General features: G+C 46.9%; 1 protein-coding gene across 2 annotated transcripts; it reads left to right on the top strand.

Annotated features, from left to right (window-relative positions):
* The first annotated feature begins 245 nt into the window (after positions 1–245).
* klf8 (Kruppel like factor 8) lies at positions 246–18,212 on the top strand. Of its 2 annotated transcripts, XM_080014297.1 has the most exons (7): positions 246–449; positions 10,040–10,276; positions 12,757–13,032; positions 13,267–13,498; positions 14,150–14,243; positions 15,271–15,410; positions 15,537–18,212. In XM_080014297.1, the coding sequence occupies exons 1-7, from the start codon at positions 423–425 to the stop codon at positions 15,716–15,718; spliced, it is 1,188 nt and encodes a 395-aa protein (XP_079870423.1). In that variant the 5' UTR covers positions 246–422; the 3' UTR covers positions 15,719–18,212. The 2 variants fall into 2 exon arrangements, with proteins under 2 accessions (XP_079870423.1, XP_079870424.1); XM_080014298.1 differs by lacking the exon at positions 12,757–13,032.
* The last annotated feature ends 1,766 nt before the right edge of the window (positions 18,213–19,978 follow it).

Genomic DNA, 19,978 nt, shown 5'->3' with positions numbered 1-19,978 from the left:
TGCATGCATGCGGATCCGGGACCCTGTGAGCCGGGATCAGGTGGCAGGCTGCGCGCAGGGCTGCACCCTCCGCCTGAGTGGCAGAGATGAGGGGTGGGGACGCAGGGTGGGGTCACAGGCGGAGGGAGCGGCACAGAGACGGAGCCCAACCCTGAACCACGCCACATCCAGGGGGGGTGGGGGGTGGTGTGGGGTGGGGGGACGCCGAGAAGAGACGCCTCGACGATGATCTGGAAGGACTCCGCCAAGACACGCCGATCCGATCTGATCCGATCCGTCCGGGGACTGTGAAGGTGGAAACTGCGCCCCCCGCCCAAGTTCCAACCCCACCCAGCACAGTTGTTATTCAGAGAGCTACACCCAGAACCCGACCGACCCCCGCCCTCCTCCACCTCCGGCCGGCTGCAGCCGCTCGCACCGAGATGCACACGGAGACCCGGAGCAGGAAAGTAAGTCTCTCCCCTGCACGTATCGTGTTCTCCTGCGGCTCCAACGCACAACGGACGCTCATTTTGCAGAAGGAGGACACGTTTAATTTGGGGTTAAACTGAGTTTTATTCTAGCGTTCTATTGGGAACCAGTCTGTGTCTCCGCGCCGAGGGATAATGTCTGTGTGTTGTCAACCTGACTGCTCAAAGTGAAACTGGATGGAGCCCTCTCTCTCTCTCTCTCTCTCTCTCTCTCTCTCTCTCTCTCTCTCTCTCTCTCTCTCTCCCCCTCTCTCTCCCCTCCACCCCCAACCCCCAACCCCCCGTTCAGTATAAAGTGCACTGTGATCTCAGTCAGGAGTATATGCAAGCAAATAAGTGCCATCATATTTCGAATGTTTTTTAAGCCATTTCATTTTTTTAATGTATTGAGATTCAAACTGCTTTCAAACACCACCTTTTAAGGCCAGGTGTGTTCACCCATTCGCTTTGAATTCACCTTTGAAATCCAAATCTGACATTTAAAGGAGTTTTTTCCCCCCTAAATGTTTAGAACCCCCCCCCCCCCCAAAAAAAAACAACTGTGTTGGAGTGGCTCCAATTTGGAAAATTAAGCGCGAAAAAAACAACAATAGCCATCATCCGAGTTACCAGGGGTATCTGGGCAGGTAGACGCAGTGCTGGCCAATCAGAGCTCCACCTGTCAGTCACGTGTTACAATTAAAAAAATATTCAGTTAAAATATTGAACGCCAAGTTTCGCGGCATCCCGTTATTTAAAACAAATTTTATTTTGACAATTTGCGAAATCTTTCTATCACATGGGCGGGGGGGGGTCACTCAAGTTTTGCAGGTGGAGGCGGAGTCGGTGTGAATAGAGCGCTGAGGGAATGACCCCAAAACCGCAAGTGAGTTGGTATTTCCGCACTTCCGGTTCCCTCGTCCCGAAGTCAATGGGTTTTTCAATGGGGTTAACACGAGCTTAATAGGTCGTCACATTTTGTTCTACGACATACAACGCGTCAGTCAATACCCCCACGCGTTAATTTCGAAGCTTTTAAGAGTCTTATAAAAAAGAAAAGGCGGTGGCTAACACGTGGCTGAATGATCTCTCGCTGAAAATCTTTTCTATTCTCACTCAAACTTTCTAGGCTTTTTGTAGAGGAGGTGAGCGCACAAAACCTAACTCCGAGCGGGAAGCTTCGTGGTGGTGACCCTCAAGTCATGCCACGGTGGCGCGGTTCGTTTATGGCCCGATGTCAGCTTTTTACTTCTGGCGATGCCGTTCACGCTTCAAAAATCCTAAAAGAGGCGTTGAGTGTCGAGGGGACCGGGGCGACGCTGACTTCCTGGTTGGCCTGAAGCTACGTCACCACCTCGGCACCGTATGGACGAATCAACGCGACGGGGACGGAACGGGGTCGACGGGCGGCGCTCTGGGTTGATTGCGCTCGGGCTCGATGGCTTCTGCGGATGTGGACGTCCCGACTGGCCGGCTGGTCCTTGACCGGCTGGTCCTTGACCGGCGGGTGACAGGTCCGCGTCTAGCTGAATGGAATGAATGGATATGTCCGGCTGGGGGTGGACATTCCCAGTGGCTGCTAACTGTACCTGGCTGTCCTTGGGAACCTGGATGCCGGTTTTGAAATTTTATATTTTTTGTTCTTAATTTTCCGATCCGAGTTTGACCGCTTGAATTCAAGCCACCTGACTATAGTTTTTGGAATATCTGCAACTGGATTTTTTTTCGATCAGAATTTTTTCGAAAAAAATAAAAAAATTGAAATAGAAAAAACTTGAAATGTCATATTTGAATTTCAAAGAGATACATTCAAAACAAATTCATTCAAATACCTTGTTTTAAAAGTCAAATATTACGAAATGAAATGTTATGAATTCAAAGAAGTTCAAACATGACGGCACAAATTTTCTTCCACACAGGAGCAGGTCCTGCAGCTTTTAGGACGCCATCTTAGTTTTTAAAGGGCCAGTAGTCCCCTTTTTGGGGCCACACCCACATGCATGGCACCCTGGGAAGCAGCCAGGTTCCGTCCGCAAGACCCTGATGCCCTAGGGGGCCCCCCTAGGCCCCCTAGGGCATCACTCGCAGTAAACTTAACTCATTGTTTTCACAAACTTTGGGAATCTTCAAGCTCCAGAAATGGTGGAATAAAGTGCAGAATAAACGACAGAAACGGAAATTGCATAATCACAGAGCGGCTTGCGTATTGAAAAGTATTAAATATCAAAAATAGTATTATAATTATTCCAAGGTCTGATACTAACGTTTTAGATGGTTGCCGACCATGCATCAGCCGATGGTTCCCAGGACTGACAAAGTTGCCCCTGAATTTGAATCGTTTTGTAATTGGGTGATAAGGATCAGATATAATGACAATCCCTATTTCAGTCAATCAATTTGTCAGGAAAACACATTTTCCTCGGTGGAAGTTTCTAAACATACAGAGCTACACTGCGCTTGTTATCTTATTGAATACCATTCTTAGATACGGTACAATGGTCCAAATCTTGACGTTACCGGGCAACGGTTATTCAGTTCTCATCGCTCACCAGGGAGAGTGATATCATTTTTAGTTTATTTATTTTTAAGGCTTACCTAAAATTCTCTCTTTGGACGCCTCTCATCCCGTCTCGTTCTGCCCTTGAAAGCCTTAAGGTGCGGTCACACCCCGCCAGCCAATAGAAGGGAAGATATGCTCCCAATGGCACTGATCCAAGGGAAGTGGACACCCAGACCACTGCGTAACTGTTCATGATTAAGCTGTTTTTAAAAAATGTAAACGTCCCTTAAACTACCGCTGAAATAAGGGACACGTCGTTTTATGTCTCTCCAATGAGGACAAGTCTTTATTTTAAGGGACGGGCGGCGAGGCTAGTTACGTCGGGTTTTTTTTTTTCACGAGGTCATTTATTTGGCTACAGCATTTTAATAGAGAAAAAAATACCCACGGCACCATCTGTCTTTACAATGTATATTAAATATGGAACGGGAGAGGGGTTTGAGATGTTTGGCACGCCCATGACAGCCAGTCGAACACCAGCCTTTCTTTTACTCAACAAATTACAATGAAATTGGGAAAGCACACAAATCACACAAATCAGTCTTCACTGTTGTTTATTCAGATTGATGAAGATGCATTTTGTATTCATTTTTTGTATGGAGACCCCCTCCCGCTGACGCACGGATCATTTACTTTGCCACCTGGATAACTGCTGCCGCAATTCAAGGGCAAATTGCACCCAGCAGCAAAACTTTATAGCGCAATGTCTTTTGTGAATCGGACACAAAAATGGCGTGATAGTGGGCGCAATGGAAGCGCAATTCATGGTGCTATTAGCGGCCGCGATCAGTTTCTTTGTGAATTTGCCCCAGAGGACACGTTATCAAGGAACAATCGTCTCTATTGACACGTTGGTGGAGGTAGATAGAAAGATAATGTGAGAGAATCTGCTGCACAACGGGCAATGATTAACTTGAACACAGAACAAACTTTGATCAAAAGGGATCTGACGCTGTGTGTGTGTGTGTGTGTGTGTGTGTGTGTGTGTGTGTGTGTGTGTGTGTGTGTGTGTGTGTGTGTGTGTGTGTGTGTGTGTGTGTGTGTGTGTGTGTGTGTGTGTGTGTGTGTGTGAGAGTCAATCTGGTTCCTGATCAAATAAACAGTTTTAACTCTTTTTGGTTTGACGAGGATTCATTTGACCAGTTCACCCTACGCTTGCTGTGGGGTCCGGTGGGCCGCCATCTTGGTTCTGGACCAGAAGCCGCAGCGTTTGAGTTGGTGTTGTTGGAGTCTTTCTGCATCTCTGGCCTTGGGGTGGCAGGGTATTTATAGACACAAGAAGAAGCTTTTATAATGTTAAGTCAGAGGGAAGCACTGGACGCTGCATGGCTGCGTGGAGGAATGACTGCGTGGATGGGATGGCTGCGTGGATGGGATGGCTTCGTGGACGGATGGCTGCGTGGACAGATGGCGATGACTGTGTGGTCGGGTGGATGGGTGGCTGCATGGATGGATGGCTGCGTGGATGGATGGCGATGACTGCAGGGAATGTTGGACGGGTGGCTGTGTGGACGGGAGGCTGCGTGGACGGGAGGCTGCGTGGACGGGAGGCTGCGTGGACGGGTGGACGGCTGAATGGCGGGATAGCTGCATGACATGCATTTGTTTTTATGAGGTGCTGCTTGGTAGGGGTAGGGTTAGTCACTGCTGTGATGGGACAAGAAAACAAATGGAAGGAAGACTGTTCTGTGCTTATCTGTAAACTCTATTAGCTCAGCGTTTGGCTGCAGAGGGGTTTAAGTTATTTAAGCGCGTTGGGTGTGTTGCCGGGTCTTGGTGGCCAGTTAAACGATGTCTGTTGTTTTAAATGATGCTACGTACTGGGATGGACCGTCTCCCGTGACTCCGGGTGAGAGGGACAAAAAGGGGCGTGGCCGCAGCACCTCCTGCAGGAGACAATGTGTCCAGTGAGCGTTCGACGGGGCGTCATGTGACCAGCTGCTGTGACAGAATGGACTCGTTGTGACAATAGTTTACAACGCGTCCTCTTTCTCGTCTCCCTTACGGGAGCCTTGTTCCTCCATTCTCCTCCTCTAATGCCCCCCTTCTCTCTCTCTCTCTCTCTCTCTCTCTCTCTCTCTCTCTCTCTCTCTCTTTCCAAGTTTCTCCCTCCCTCCTTCCGTCTTTTTTCCACTCCTCCGTCACACTTCATTCATTCTTGTAGAGGATTTAAGTTTATCACACTTCATTTGTTTCTGTTGGTTGTCGACTTTGCAGTCTCTCTTCCCCTCCCTGTCTCTCTCTCTTGTCTCCCTGTCTCTCTCTCTTGTCTCCCTGTCTCGCTCTCTTGTCTCCCTGTCTATGTCTCCCCCTCCATGTTTCTCTCTTTCTCTCCCTCCCCGTCCCTCCCTCTCCCCCCTGTCTCACCTCTCCAGCTGGTTAGCTCAGTGCTAATCTCCAGCACACACCCTCGGCCACGCCCTCCCCACCCCCACCCCTCTCTCCAATGTGGCAGCCATTTTGGCAGGGGAGCCATGGTTGCCATGGTGATGGCATTCTTTCCCTGGTTAATGATTGTGGCGCGCACACACACACACACACACACACTAACACACGCACACACACTCTCTCATTTATCCCTCTTTTCTTTCTCTTCCTTAATGAGAAGTTTTGTTAAACACTTATTCTGTCATTCCTCTCACCCAGCGTCCCTCCCTCGCTGTCTCTTTCTCTCGCTGTCCGCCCTCCTGCTGTCTGTCCTCCTGAGCTATCTGTCCCCCTCTGGCTGTCTATCCCTCTCGCTGTCTGTCCCTCTGAGCTCTCTGTCTCCTGCAGCTGGTTCTATCATTTATCTGTGCTACTTTCTTATTGGCTGTTGGTTTGGGAGGGCGGGGCCATGCCTGTTGACAGGCGGATGAATTTGACTTTTAGATTTTTAGAGTATTAATGTTTAACTAAAGGTGTGTGTGTGTGTGTGTGTGTGTGTGTGTGTGTGTGTGTGTGTGTGTGTGTGTGTGTGTGTGTGTGTGTGTGTGTGTGTGTGTGTGTGTGTGTGTGTGTGTGTGTGTGTGTGTGCTGCGGCAGCAGGGTGTGGTGCTGATAAGGACAGCAGACCTTCACTTCTTTTTTTTTTTTTTCTGTAAACTAAATGAAAGAGTGATTCTGTTCCAATAAGGACAGAAAACACACCCAGACACACAAGTTGGATAATAGTAACTGCAGTATATAAATAGATGAATGGTGAATAAACAGTTTTCTCTCAGTTACTTCTATTACGGTTTTTACTGAGACAGGATGCGTTTTCCTGACGGGTTCCAAGGACGATCTTACGCTGATACTTTGACACAGCAGTGGGAAGTGGCCCTTCTGGCCCCCCATCTGCTTTAACAACACATTCATAACTTGTAATAACGTGTGTGTGTGTGTGTGTGTGTGTGTGTGTGTGTGTGTGTGTGTGTGTGTGTGTGTGTGTGTGTGTGTGTGTGTGTGTGTGTGTGTGTGTGTGTGTGTGTGTGTGTGTGTGTGTGTGTGTGTGTGTCATAACTTTCATTACAAATGTATAACTTATTTAAAACTCATTAAATTATAACTCATAGCTCATATAACTCATTTATAACTTATTCATAAGCCATTTATACCTTGTTTATAACTCAAAACTGAATTATAATTCATAGCAAATGTATTACTAGTTTATAACACGTTTATAGCACCTTTATAACGGGTTTATAACATTTAGAGCTCGCGTTTAACTCACAATTATAACTTTTATATCACCAATTTGTAACCAATTTAAGCAAATTTCTAACTTGTTTATAACATGTTAATTTCTTGCATTTATACCTTGTTTATAACATATTTATAACTCGTTTAAAACGTAGTTTTAACTTGTTTATAACGCATTCATAACTTGTTTATAACGCATTTATAAATGCCATTATTACTCATTTATAACACTTTATTTATTCTGTACACTTGTACTATTGCGTAGTAGTCTTTGGGTAGTATAAATATAGTATTTGTTGTAGTAGTAGTATTAATACTTGTAGTGGTTCTATTTCTAATTAAAATGTTATGTGAGCAGAACTGATGAAGATCTGAGTCTGTGGCCACATTCACTCACACACACACGTGTGTGTGTGTGTGTGTGTGTGTGTGTGTGTGTGTGTGTGTGTGTGTGTGTGTGTGTGTGTGTGTGTGTGTGTGTTGTGGGGGTTGTTCTCCACACCCAGTGCCAGAGGGGTGCTGGGGGGGCGGCTGACCCAGATCTCTCTCTCTCTCTCCGTCAAACAGCATCCGTTAATTTGTTAAATAGCAAACGTTCCACAGCTTAATACACGGCAAAGTCTCTCCCTCCATCCGTCCTCCTGTGCCTCTCCTTCCTTCCCATCCAGGGATGGAACACTTTCTCTCTCTCTCTCTGTGTTTTTTTCCTCCCCCTCTCCTCCCTCACTTCCTGTGGGTGTGGGGGGTCACACCCACTCCACCCAGTTTAACTCTTCAGTGGGAGGAGCACGCACGCACGCACACACACACACACACACACACACACACACACACACACACACACACACACACACACACACACACACACACACACACGCGCACACACACACACACACACACACACACTGAAACCCGTTCCCCTCTAATGAGCGAATCACTATTTCTTCGAGCGGGAGAAGCACATCAGTTGGAATTGCGTTTTTTTTTTTCTTCCTAAATTATGCCTGGAAATAATAATTATCATAAAATAATTTACAACGATTAAAAAAAACAAACAAAAAAAAAACAACAAAAAAAACGGCTTTTAACTTCTTTAATTTGTAAACCCGGGGGCAATACAAATCAACTTTATTTGATCTCTTAAAGCTTGTAAATCACCGTCTGAATCATTGGCGATAGATTGATCGATCGACTGATACTTTGCTCATCCCTGGAGGGAAATGGCAGATTTTACCAAAATATGTTTACGTGTTAATCCTGCCGTACTAACTCCACCAAGCTGTCACACCGTGGGATTCAAGTCAAACACACACATAATGCTGAGAATAACTTTAGAATGTTTACATTACTAATAACGTAAGCCTGGAGCTAGCTGTTAGCTGTTAGCCTACATCTAGCTAGCTCGCTGTTTGTGGCTTAGCTTCATTTGCTTTACCTTTGTTTAGCAACACAGAGAGAGGTCTGTGTTAACAATAGGAGTGTGTGTGTGTGTGTGTGTGTGTGTGTGTGTGTGTGTGTGTGTGTGTGTGTGTGTGTGTGTGTGTGTGTGTGTGTGTGTGTGTGTGTGTGTGTGTGTTGGCAGCCACACCCAGCCTATGGGGGAGGGGCATGACACGCCTCAGAATGGAATTTGAAACAGTATTCAACACATCAGCGTCACTGACCAGTAAACATGAAAATATGACAACGGATACAACACTGTATTACAGTGTGACAATACTATATTACAATACTGTATTATAATGTTACAATACTATATTACAATACTGTATTACAATGTTACAATACTGTATTAGTGTTATAATACTGTATTACAGTGTGAGAATACTATATTTTAATACTGTATTACAATGTTATAATACTAAATTAAACTAACTAAATTAAAATTATGTTACTGTATTATATTAGTGCACACTTGTACACACAACTGTATTGCATCATTACAATTCTGTATTATTTGATTACAGTATAATACTGTAATGCAGTGTTAGAATACCTATTACAATGTTACGATACTGTATTACAGTGTTATAATACTGTAAAAAATGTTGGTTCGAACTTTTACTGGATTCTATTACAGTATTACACTACTGAAAAACAATAAAAGATTTCAATACAGTGTATTAACTAACTGTAATACAACCAAGCAGCAGTACAACGTTCCTAACTGCATTTCTGATCCTAAAACTATCAGTGCTGCTTCACGGCAGTACATTGACGGTTCAGGGTGCAGTACAGCGTCAGAGTACATTTTCAGAGCGCAACTTCAGGGTACAGTCTGTGAGTACAGCGTCGGAGTACAGTGTCAGGGTACAGCCTGAGGCTACAGCGTCAGGGTACAGCCTGAGGGTACAGCCTGAGAGTACAGCCTGAGAGTACAGCGTCAGGGTACAACGTCAGAAGACAGTGCCACTGCAAACACTGCAGTACATTGTTGTGCAATATTACTGTACTGTTCGAACTGTTCTTTAAACTTTAGACCTGACAACAACACCAGATCACCGTGGTAACAGAGCTCCGCCTCTCCATCAGTTACTTTCTGGTCCCTTCATTTCTGTCCTTTATTTTGCTGTTGAACCTCCGTCCGTCTATCAGTTTATATCTGTCTGTCTTTCCCTCCGTCTCCCTTCCTCCCACTCTCTGCCCCCCCCTCTCTCTTTCTGTCTGTCTCTCTCTCAGTTTACAGAACAGGGTGTGGCTGCCGTCCTGCTGTTAGCAGAGGAGGGATCAGCCCCTCCCTTCTTCCCCTCCTCCCTCCCTCGCTCGCTCTTTCTCTATTTCTTTCTCGTCACACTGAGCAGAGACTGACTCTGCTTTTGTTTTTCGGCCTCCTCTCTCTCCTTCTTTCTCTCTGAGTTTGTTTCTTTTCGAGCGTTTTTTTTTGTTTTGTTTTTGTTTTGTTTTTTCAACTTGGAAGGTAAAACTGCTGTTTCTGTTTTTCCCTCCAAACTCTGGGCGACCTTTCTCTTTCTTTCCTCCCTTTCTCTCGCTCTTTCTTTCTCTCTCCCCCTCTCTTTCAAATTCTTTCCCCCTCCCCCACCACATATTTTTAAACAGTAATTCCCCCTCCCCCTCTGCACTTTCTGTCTTTACTTCCTGTCTTAGCTCTATACTTCCTGTGCCCACTTCCTGTCTCACCTGTCTAACCTGTTGACTTGCTGTCTGAGCTCTCCACTTCCTGTGTCCACTTCCTGTCTGAGCTCTCCACTTCCTGTGTCCACTTCCTGTCTTAGCTCTCCACTTCATATCTGACCCGTCCACTTCCTGTCTGACCTACCCACTTCCTGTCTCACTGCTTAGCTTCGTGTCTGACCTGTCCACTTTCGGTGTCCATTTCCTGGCTTACCTGTCCACTTCCTGTCCCCAGGCCCAGCAGGGCTCCAGGCAGCAGAAGAGGAGGCCTTCAGGCTCCGTGGCCCAGAGGAGGCGTCTGAGGAGTCCGGCTCGGAGCAGGAGCAACCCGCCCTCGAAGACGGTGGCCCCTCGTCGCCGAGAGGAGGAGACGTTGAAGGAGGAAGAGGAGGAGATCCTGAAGGAGGCGGAGGAGGAGACAGACATGCCCTCCGTCCAGATCAAAGCAGAGCCAGAGGAGATGGAGTGCACGGTGAGGGGGGCACAAACATGGTTGGATTGATGCACAGGGTGTTTCGGGGTGGGACGGAGGGTCTCTGGGTGGGACGGAGGTTCTCTGGGTGGGACGGAGGGTCTCTGGGTGGGACGGAGGTTCTCTGGGTGGGACGGAGGTTCTCTGGGTGGGACGGAGGGTCTCTGGGTGGGACAGAGGACCTCGTGGTGGGACAGAGGTTCTCTGGTTGGACGGAGGGTCTAGTGGTCGGACTGAGGACCTTGTGGTGGGACTGAGGGATGTATGGTGAGACAGAGGGTCTCTGGGTGGGACAGAGGGTCTCTGGGTGGGAGAGAGGGTCTAGTGGTGGGACAGAGGACCTCGTGGTGGGACGGAGGTTCTCTGGTTGGACGGAGGGTCTAGTGGTCGGACTGAGGACCTCGTGGTGGGACTGAGGGATGTATGGTGGGACAGAGGGTCTCTGGGTGGGAGAAGGGGTCTAGTGGTGGGACTGAGGACCTCGTGGTGGGACTGAGGGATGTATGGTGGGACAGAGGGTCTCTGGGTGGGACAGAGGGTCTCTGGGTGGGAGAAGGGGTCTAGTGGTGGGACTGAGGACCTCGTGGTGGGACTGAGGGATGTATGGTGGGACAGAGGGTCTCTGGGTGGGACAGAGGGTCTCTGGGTGGGACAGAGGGTCTAGTGTTGGGACAGAGGGTCTAGTGGTGGGACAGAGGGTTTCTGGGTGGGACAGAGGACAGAGGACCTCGTGGTGGGACAGAGGGTCTCGTGGCAGGACAGAGGGTCTCGGGTTGGGAGGAAGCACAAACTGTCCAGCTCTGTCCGTTGCAGCAGCTTTGTTGAAGTGCACGCTGAGATATCTGGTCAGTCCAGTCAGCCCAGACACCAAACTATGTACCCTCCATCGTTGGGATGCCACATCCAGGTTTACGGAGCACCCTCCACATTGAGGATGCTTCCTCCAGGTTTAGGCTCCACCCTCAATATTAAGGATGTACCCGTCACGTTTAGGATGCATTTCCATATTTAGGATGCACCCTCAATGTTTAGGGGGTAGTGAGAACATCCCGGGATTTTAGGAGTTTTGGGCTGCAACACAGTACAGACAGAACAGTACAGTACAGTACTCTTTTTCTTTAACTGTATGTACAGTTCTGCTTTTATGATTTATATTTTTCAATCCAGTGTTTGTTTTCGCTTTTCAATTAAATGATCGTCTATGTCAAGTTTAGCTGCGCCAGTGTTCCTTCCTCCTCCTGAGGGAAATGACTGACGGTAAGGGGTTTAAAGGTTTGGGCGGAGAGGGAACGCTCTGGAAGGGTGTGGTGCTTTCAGGAAACCAAGAGTGTTCTTCATAGCAGAGTACTGCTTCACTGTGTACTTTGACTGTGTACTTCAACTGTGCACTGCTACTGTCTACTGCTACTGTGTACTTCTACTGGGCTCTGCAGGACCACAAAGGGTTAATTACAGTCTGAATCTCCATTCCCACCGTCGTCGCTTGAGATGGAAATCTGATTTTAGGTTCTGCATTCTGTCCATTCAGATGGAAATAAATAGTCTCCCTCCCTCCATCACGGAGAGAACTTTTATGATGTATCCTAGCTCGGCAGAAGCTGATCAATAATGGATCAATTCAAAAGATTCTGTTGCCGATCACCCTGCTTGACCCCAGTGATAAATAAGGTTTAAAAATACAGAGTTTCACTTGAATGCAGCTTTAAGAAATGTGAAGCTTCATCTGACAGAGACGTGTGTGTGTGTGTGTGTGTGTGTGTGTGTGTGTGTGTGTGTGTGTGTGTGTGTGTGTGTGTGTGTGTGGGTGTGGGTGTGGGTGTGGGTGGGGTTTGTGTGTTTGGGTGGGGTTTGTGTGTGTGGCTGGGTGGGGTGTGCAGTAGGTGGGTGTAGCCCCCCCCCCCCCCTTTAGGGTGGATCGGTGTGATGTCTCCGCCCTTCAGGGTGGAGGAGGGAGCGTGGTGTCAGAATAAACTATGGTAGTTAATTTAATAGTATAATAGTTTCACTCCACATAGCCCATCGGAGGAGGAGGAGGAGGAGGAGGAGGAGAGACAGGGAGAAGTGATGCAGAATAGTATGGGAGGGGATCAGGTGAGGGGTGGAGCTAAGTCAGAGAGATAGAATGATGGAGAAGGTAGGTGGTGGATGCGTGGGTGGGGCAGAATGATGGAGAAGGTAGGTGGTGGATGGGTGGGTGGGGCAGGACGAGGTAAACAGATCAGAGGAAAAAGAGGGATGGGGGAGTTTTCATGGTGACCAAATACAGTCAGCTGATGGCTCCTAGTTTCCATGGCAACTGTAGGCCCTACGCCCCCGCCCCCCCCATTCACACTAACCTATTTTCTCTCTCTACGTTTCATCTCCTCTCCTCTTCTCCTCCTCTCCTCCTCTCCTCGTGCTCCTCTCTTCTGCTCCTCTCCACCTCCTTTCTCCTCCTCTCCTCTTCCCTCCTCCCCTCCAAACTCCTCCCGTTCATCCAGGTGGGCGGAGCCGACTCAGCTCCTCTTCCTCAGTCCGCGACGAAGGTCAAAGCGGAGTCGCGCTCCTTTAAGACAGAGCCTGGCCCCAGCACGAGCCCCGCCCCTTCCACTGACTCCACCCCCTTAGACGACCAGATGGAGCCCGTGGACCTGTCGCTCAACAAGCCCCGCCCCTTGTCGCTGCCCGTCTCCACGGCGACCAGCACGGCCAACCCAGCCCCACTCAGCCTGTCGGCCACACCCATCCCCGCTGCCGTGCAGTCCCTAGGCTCCATGGTACACACACACGTACACACTGAACCACGTACACACAATGAAATTACTCTCACACATACTTTGACACTCTCCTTACCTCTACCGCCATCCCTCCTCCTCCTCTCCATCCTGCCTTCTCTTTACTTCTCTCCTCCTTCATCCTTGCCCCTCACTCACCTCCTCCCTCCCTCCCTCCCTCCCTCCCCCCTCCTCCTCCACCTCCTCCTCACCTCACCTCCCTCCTTCCCCCCTCAGGTGCTCTCCCCAGGCTCCATCCTGGCCACGCAGGGTGCCGGGGGCCAGCAGATCCTGCATGTGATCCACACGCTGCCGTCAGTCAGCCTGGCCAGCAGGGGGCAGCTGCAGACCATCCCCGTGGTGGTGCAGTCGCTGCCCGTCGTCTACACCACCATGCCGAGTGACGCCATGGCCACGGCAGCCATCACCGTGCCGCTGATAGGCAGTGATGGCCGCTCAGAGGGCTCGGGTAAGTCCAGTGCTCCCGGTAGTCCCTGTACCACAGTAGTTCTAGCACCACAGTAGTTCCAGCACCCCCAGTACTAAAGTAGTCTCAGTACCACAGTGCTCACAGTAGTCCCAAAACCACAGTTGTCCCACTACCACAATAGTCTCAGTACCACAGTACTCGCAGTATTCTCAGTACCCCAGTACTCCCAGTACTCCCAGTTGTCCCTGTACCCCAGTAGTCCCAGCACCACTGTTCTCCCAGTGCTCCCAGTATTCCCAGTACTCGCTGTACTACAGTACTCATTTCTAAATGACATTAGAAATACTGTCAATGGTTGCTGTCGGCCATGTTGGTTTCAGGTCCAGTTTATTTATAAAGTCCTGCTGCTGTTTATCCAGTATTTTGCTTTGACGTGAGAGAACTAGATAATGTCACTTTTAATTTGAATACTTGATGCAAGTATACATTTTACTAGTAATGTGACTCCTTAATATGACCATTGATTACTAATGCAATAATAATTAACCACTACGGCGACTAGTTAATGTGAGTACTTGCAACTATTGATGGGACTAGTTAATGGTTAGGGTTGGGGTTAGGGGACTATTACTGTGACTGAGTGTGTGTGTGTGTTTCTCCCCCCTCTCCCCCTCCCTCTCTCCCCCTCAGTTCGCATTCAACCAGGCTCTGCATCTCCAGTTCAGTATCAGAGTGACAGCGATGCAGAAAGTGGAACCGAGTCGTTCAGCACCGCAGAGCCGGGGTAACACATACACACACACTATGCACACACACTATCCACACATGTTGTAACAAGCACGCTGTAACACACACCCACACACACTGTAAATTGTAAGAAATGCAACACGCACACACGTTTGATAGTTTGATGATAACACATCATGTAAAAGTGCATAGATGGCCAACACTCGCGGAAAAATCCAGACTATTTAAAAGTGGTTAAATAGTCTTATTCCACGGCGATGTGGAATACTGGATTCTGATTGGTCACTAGCGGCATCCAGTGGTCAGTTATTTCTGAATGATGGCCGCTGTCTGTTAGTAATGATCGTCGCCACGGGCGACCACCTCTCTTAAAAAGGTCTTAAAACCTTACATTTAACTCTCTGATACCCTAAAATATAAATACACAGGAACTGAACCGGATAGACTATGTGCTAGATAGTACACTGGTAGCAAGTAAGTTTTGCACAGGAAGTGTGTGTGCGTGTGTGTGCGTGTGTGCGTGTGTGTGTGTGTCTGTACTATATATATATATATATATATATATATATAAAATATCTTGCTTGTAAATTGTGTTCACTGTGTTACAGTAGACTGGTCGTGCTTATGTGTGTATGTGTTAGGGTGGGTGGCGCTGTGTGTGTGTGTTGGTACCACACCCAGCAGGCGTGTCTGTTTCACTGAGATCTCTAACAGACGTTAGACGTGTGTGTGTGTGTGTGTGTGTGTGTGTGTGTGTGTGTGTGTGTGTGTGTGTGTGTGTGTGTGTGTGTGTGTGTGTGTGTGTGTGTGTGTGTGTGTGTGTGTGTGTGTGTGTGTGTGTGTTGCTGGGCAGGGCTTCCCAAGAATTGGGTGTAAACAAGGTTACGTAAAAGAGAGCGAGGGAGAGGTACAGTGAACGCAGTGGAATGTGTACTGCCCCCTGGTGGCCGTGTGCTCCATCCATGATGATTCATGTTAAAGTCCAATCGGAGAGGTGGGGACGGATGGATTTGCAAAGAAAAATGAAAGCAGAAATAAAGCCTCCCCCTCTACCCTCCTCCCAGGTCCTCGGCTGACCTGGAGCCCGTAGACCCCGACTCTCCGGACGTGAAGCGCCGGAGGATCCACATGTGCGACTACGAAGGCTGCAAGAAGGTTTACACCAAGAGCTCCCACCTCAAGGCCCACCGCAGGATCCACACTGGTACGTCCGTCTGTCCTGTCTGCCTACCAGCCTGTCTTTCTGTCTGTCTTTCCGCCCCTCCGTCTCTCTGTCCGTCCGCCTGTACACTGACAGTAAAACTAAATACTCTCCCTCCCTCCCTCCCAGGTGAGAAGCCGTACCAGTGCACGTGGGACGGTTGCACGTGGCGTTTTGCGCGCTCGGACGAGTTGACGCGTCACTTCAGGAAGCACACGGGCATCAAACCGTTCCGCTGCACAGAGTGTGACCGCTCCTTCTCCCGCTCCGACCACCTGTCGCTGCACCGCCGCCGCCACGTCATGATGTAACCACTTCCTGCTTCTGGGCCCCCCCACTCCCTGTTTCCTGTTTGCCTCTTCCTGTTACCCGTCGCTGCGCCGCCGAAGCTATGTCATGATGCGGCAACTTCCGGTTTCCTGTTCCCCACCTTCTGTTCCCCACTTCCTGTTTCCCCACTTCCTGCTCCCGCATCCTTCTTCCTGCTCTCTTGATTCCTTTTTCATGCTCTGTGTCCCGCTCCTTTTTCCCGCCCCCTGCTTCTTACGTGCTACCTGTTCCCTGCTTCCTGTTTCTTGCTCCTCTGAAGGAAGCTACCAGACTGTGAACTTTAGCAATTTCTATTTTTTTTTTTTTTTTTTTTTTTGATCGCCCCCCCCGTTACAATTGCTTACTGGAAACAGAAATCTCCCTTCAATTTCTCCACGTCGGGACAATAACATTTTATTGACAGGGTGCGAATTTAGGAAACGACCCTTCTGTGCTCTGTTCACAGGAAGTTCAGAAATTAATATACAGGAAGTTCAGATATGAATACATATTAATATAAATATGCAGGAACTTTCCTGCAAGGGTCATCAGTTATTTTAGCCCAGTTGTTTCCCCATTGGGTATTAAAGGAGAATTCCACCCATTTTCAGCACTGAGGGAAAGTTGTGGAAAACCTCACCAAAATAAATTAAACCCATAACTCCTTTAATCGAGGTGCTACGTCTATGATGACATCATCAGACACGTCCTGTTTTCCAGGAAGTGGCCTCACCAGGTCCCGCCTCCTTTTAGAAACTCATGCGTTTGTCTTTAAAACGTATTTTTCATGTTAAATATTTTAACGCTAAACCTTCCTGAACCTGGACCTGAAACCCGGACCTGAGATCCAGCCTGTGACGCTGCTGTCGTGCACGGCTCCACGTGCACGACTCCACGTGCACGACTCCACGCGCACGGCTCCACGTGCACGTTTCTTGGTTATGCAGCAGAATGCAAAACATCCCAACTCGCTGTTCTGAGCTTAGCTCTGCACCGAGGACCGGAGACACTTCAATCTGCTTTTTAAGTTTTCTTTAAGAATCTTGATTTTAGATTCAGCCACAAATTAAAACTTGTAAAAAAATATCTCCTTTGGGAAGAGGGGGAAAAAAAAAAAAAAATCCAGGAATCTGAGTAAAACGCTGAGCTGCTGAAACACGAAGCACACAACATACAATCTATTTTAATATTTGAAATAAGGGCTTAGCGAGCGCTCGGCGGCTTATGGAGTCCTCCTGCATCCCCCCGTTAGCGGTCAACCGTCTTGTTTCTGGGCCGAAAGCTTCGCCTGCGTGAAAATGAAAAAACAAAACAAAAAAAAACAAAAATACAAAAAAAAAGAGTCGTTGGATTTTTTGTCGATTCCAAAAAAAATAATAATAATAATAATTAAAAAAAAAAAAAAAACAGATGAAGGAAATTCCAGGTCCAGGAAGCAATATGTCCTGCCAGGTTTTAGCTCCAGCCCTGAAGCCGGAGCTCTGGGTCAAATCCACTGGGTTGGGGGTCCAAATCCTGGAGCGGGGTTTTAACTTCTGAACCTGGGTTTTCCTGCTCTGGAAAATCATATTTCTTTCTGCTAAACAGACTGAAGTACGATGGTTCTTCTGTTCATCACAGTTGACAGGACATTTCTTGAACCAGTTGAAACATATTTGACGTTCATTTGAGGCTGATTTGTCCTTTTCCTGTCGTCCTTGTGTCGTTAAACTTTCTTTTCGTCCGTCTTTCCGTCTGTTTGTCGTCCGGGATCCAAAGGCTCGGGAGGAGCAACGCTAAGCACATCTCGACGTGTTTCTATAAAAATCTTATCGCAAATTTCCTTTCTTTTTGTAAAAAAAAAAATAAAAAAAAAAAGGAAGGAAGGAAATGTTGAAATGTACGGCGAAGCAGAAGATTAACAGAAACTTTGTGTACATATGTGTATATAGTCAAAGTGCAGAGTTAATGTTAAAGGGTGAATTTCTATTTTTAACACTGACTAGATAATGTGAAACCCCCCGCGCCCCCTGTTCTGTTGGTTTGATGTTTTTTATTCATATTCAAACAGTTCTTTCTTTATTTCTTGGAGGGAAAAAAATGGCCCCATTTCTGTTGCATGGAGAGTAACTTAAAGACTGTCTCTGTCTGTCTCTCGGCCTGTCTGTCTGTCTCTCAGCCTGTCTGAATTTCAGCCTGTCTGTCTGTCTGTCTGTCTCTCAGCCTGTCTGTATTTCAGCCTGTCTGTCGGCCTCTCAGCCGGTCTGTCTCTCGGTCTGTCTGTCTCTCCAGTCCCTCCATCTTTCCATTGAGGTATTTCCTATGAATGCAGTAACTATTGGGCCAGTACTATTTACTCAGTGCAATGCAGTTATGGTTATGATATTACAATATTAATGTTTTTACTTTGTACAGAACAAAGAGTGTTATGATGCTATTGTCGTCGCCGCGGCGATCGCTCACTTCCTGTAAACGTGTGATTATTCCTCCTTCCTTCTTTTCTACAATAAATCATGTTCTGGTGCAGAGCGGCGTCTGCTGTGGTTTAATATGAAGATTGCTGAATTGTCTGTCTATGTCGGTCTGTCTGTCTAACAAACACATTTTAGGAGATAAGAATAAAAAAGGAATCTCAAGAGTTTCTTCACATTACAGGCCCTCGCAGAAGAGCAGCTTTAAATTGATCTTTTCATTAAGTTTAAATGACGTCACCTCCGCCTCGTCGCGTCTCTTCAAGGAACAATTCGTTATTTCGTCGTACAAATAACAAATATTTTTACATTTCAATAGAACAAATGAGGATTTGAGTGTGAGCAAAATGGTGAACATTTCGTGACTTTTCAACCTTTATATTCAGTTTTTAACACGCGTCTTGACCTCCCAATCAAAAGTTAAGGAAGCGTCACAAGTTTGTATGAGGTGGAGACGCGAGACGGCGTCACTTCAGAAAACAGTCATTTGTGTTGGTAGTCCCCAGGTGGGTTATCTTGGTCACCGCCTCCTAAAATCTAAAAGAGTATTTCCATAAATATTGTCTGAGACGTTGTTTGCAGTATTCACACCATCCTATGACGGCTTCAAGAGAACGCATCTATGGAGATCTGTTTCCTGGTATTGATCGATGAACTGTTCACTGAGTGATCAATGGCTGATCACCTGGTTTCCGCTGGTTATTTTATTATTAATTACTTGTATTTAATTATATTATTACTGTATATAAGTAATAACCTGGAGCCGCAACTTACCACCGGACCAACCGTGCCACGCGAGACCACCGTGTCCAAATCCTCCACCGGCTTCCATGCAACCAGCACCAAACAGCTTCCATGCAATTAATCAATAGAAAAACAACTTTTATATCAATCCACGGTTTTTTATTTCAGCCATTTAGCTTAAATCAGGGGTGATATTCCAGAGAACACGGCATCTACCGCAGCAGTGCAAAAAAACCTGGCAGCCACAGCAAACGTGCCCAGTAAATTTTGCTCGTGGCTTTCGCTATGTAACTTCTGGTTGACATTTACCATAATACATTTGTGTATAATAATACATGAATACATTTGTGGTTGCAATGGTAATAATAAAAAAAATAATAATATGGTAATAGTATTATTAAAAAATTGCAATCATCGCTTGCATCATGCTTTTTATTCCTCACGTAGATATTACTAGTAGCCTTATTTTACAATGCACAGTGGTTTGATGGAGGAAAGGGACATTTCAGAAGTTTGGCTCTTGCGAAAATATTTTTTGTTGATGTGGCTCCTGAGCTGGGAAAGATTGAGTAGCTCTGGAATAAGACAATCAACATTTCTTACTGGCCCATCAATCAAAGCAGGCTAGAACCAGGCCTGGATTTAAATATTTGAAATCAAAGTTCCATTACTGTGTAGGGACATAAAAAAACAACTATGTCTACTGAAAATGTTCATTATAAAGTATCATTATTTATTTCAAATAATGTTTTGCACGTAGCATGTTAATAATGAACTTTAAAATAATAGATCTGGACTCAGTTTAACTTCAGTCTAGTTTATCGTAATTAAGTTGAATTCAAATGGATGAATCTGAGGTTAGGTTATCTGAAATTTGTTTGACTTAGCTAAACATAGTTTACTTGCTTTATCTGAGCTTAGTTTAACTCGGCTCCGTTTAGTTAATCGGATTTTAGTTTATCTCCAGTTTAGTTGATTGCAGCTTAGTTAAACTTGGTTTATTTAGCAGTAATCCAGTTTGAGTGGAGCTTCCATCTCATAAATCGCTGGAAGCCTCGGCGCTTTAAG

The sequence above is a fragment of the Zeus faber genome, assembly GCF_960531495.2.
Source record: "Zeus faber genome assembly, chromosome: 14".
Classification (NCBI taxonomy): domain Eukaryota; kingdom Metazoa; phylum Chordata; class Actinopteri; order Zeiformes; family Zeidae; genus Zeus; species Zeus faber.
This window is presented reverse-complemented; position numbering and strand designations above follow the sequence as displayed.

What these genes read in the sequence shown, in the direction of transcription:
- klf8 (XM_080014297.1), top strand. Translation starts at nt 423, where the DNA reads ATGCACACGGAGACCCGGAGCAGGAAA. An exon ending in TGGCCGCTCAGAGGGCTCGG is followed by an intron (nt 13,499 to 14,149) that starts GTAAGTCCAGTG and finishes TCTCCCCCTCAG; the next exon opens with TTCGCATTCAACCAGGCTCT. An exon ending in CCACCGCAGGATCCACACTG is followed by an intron (nt 15,411 to 15,536) that starts GTACGTCCGTCT and finishes CCTCCCTCCCAG; the next exon opens with GTGAGAAGCCGTACCAGTGC.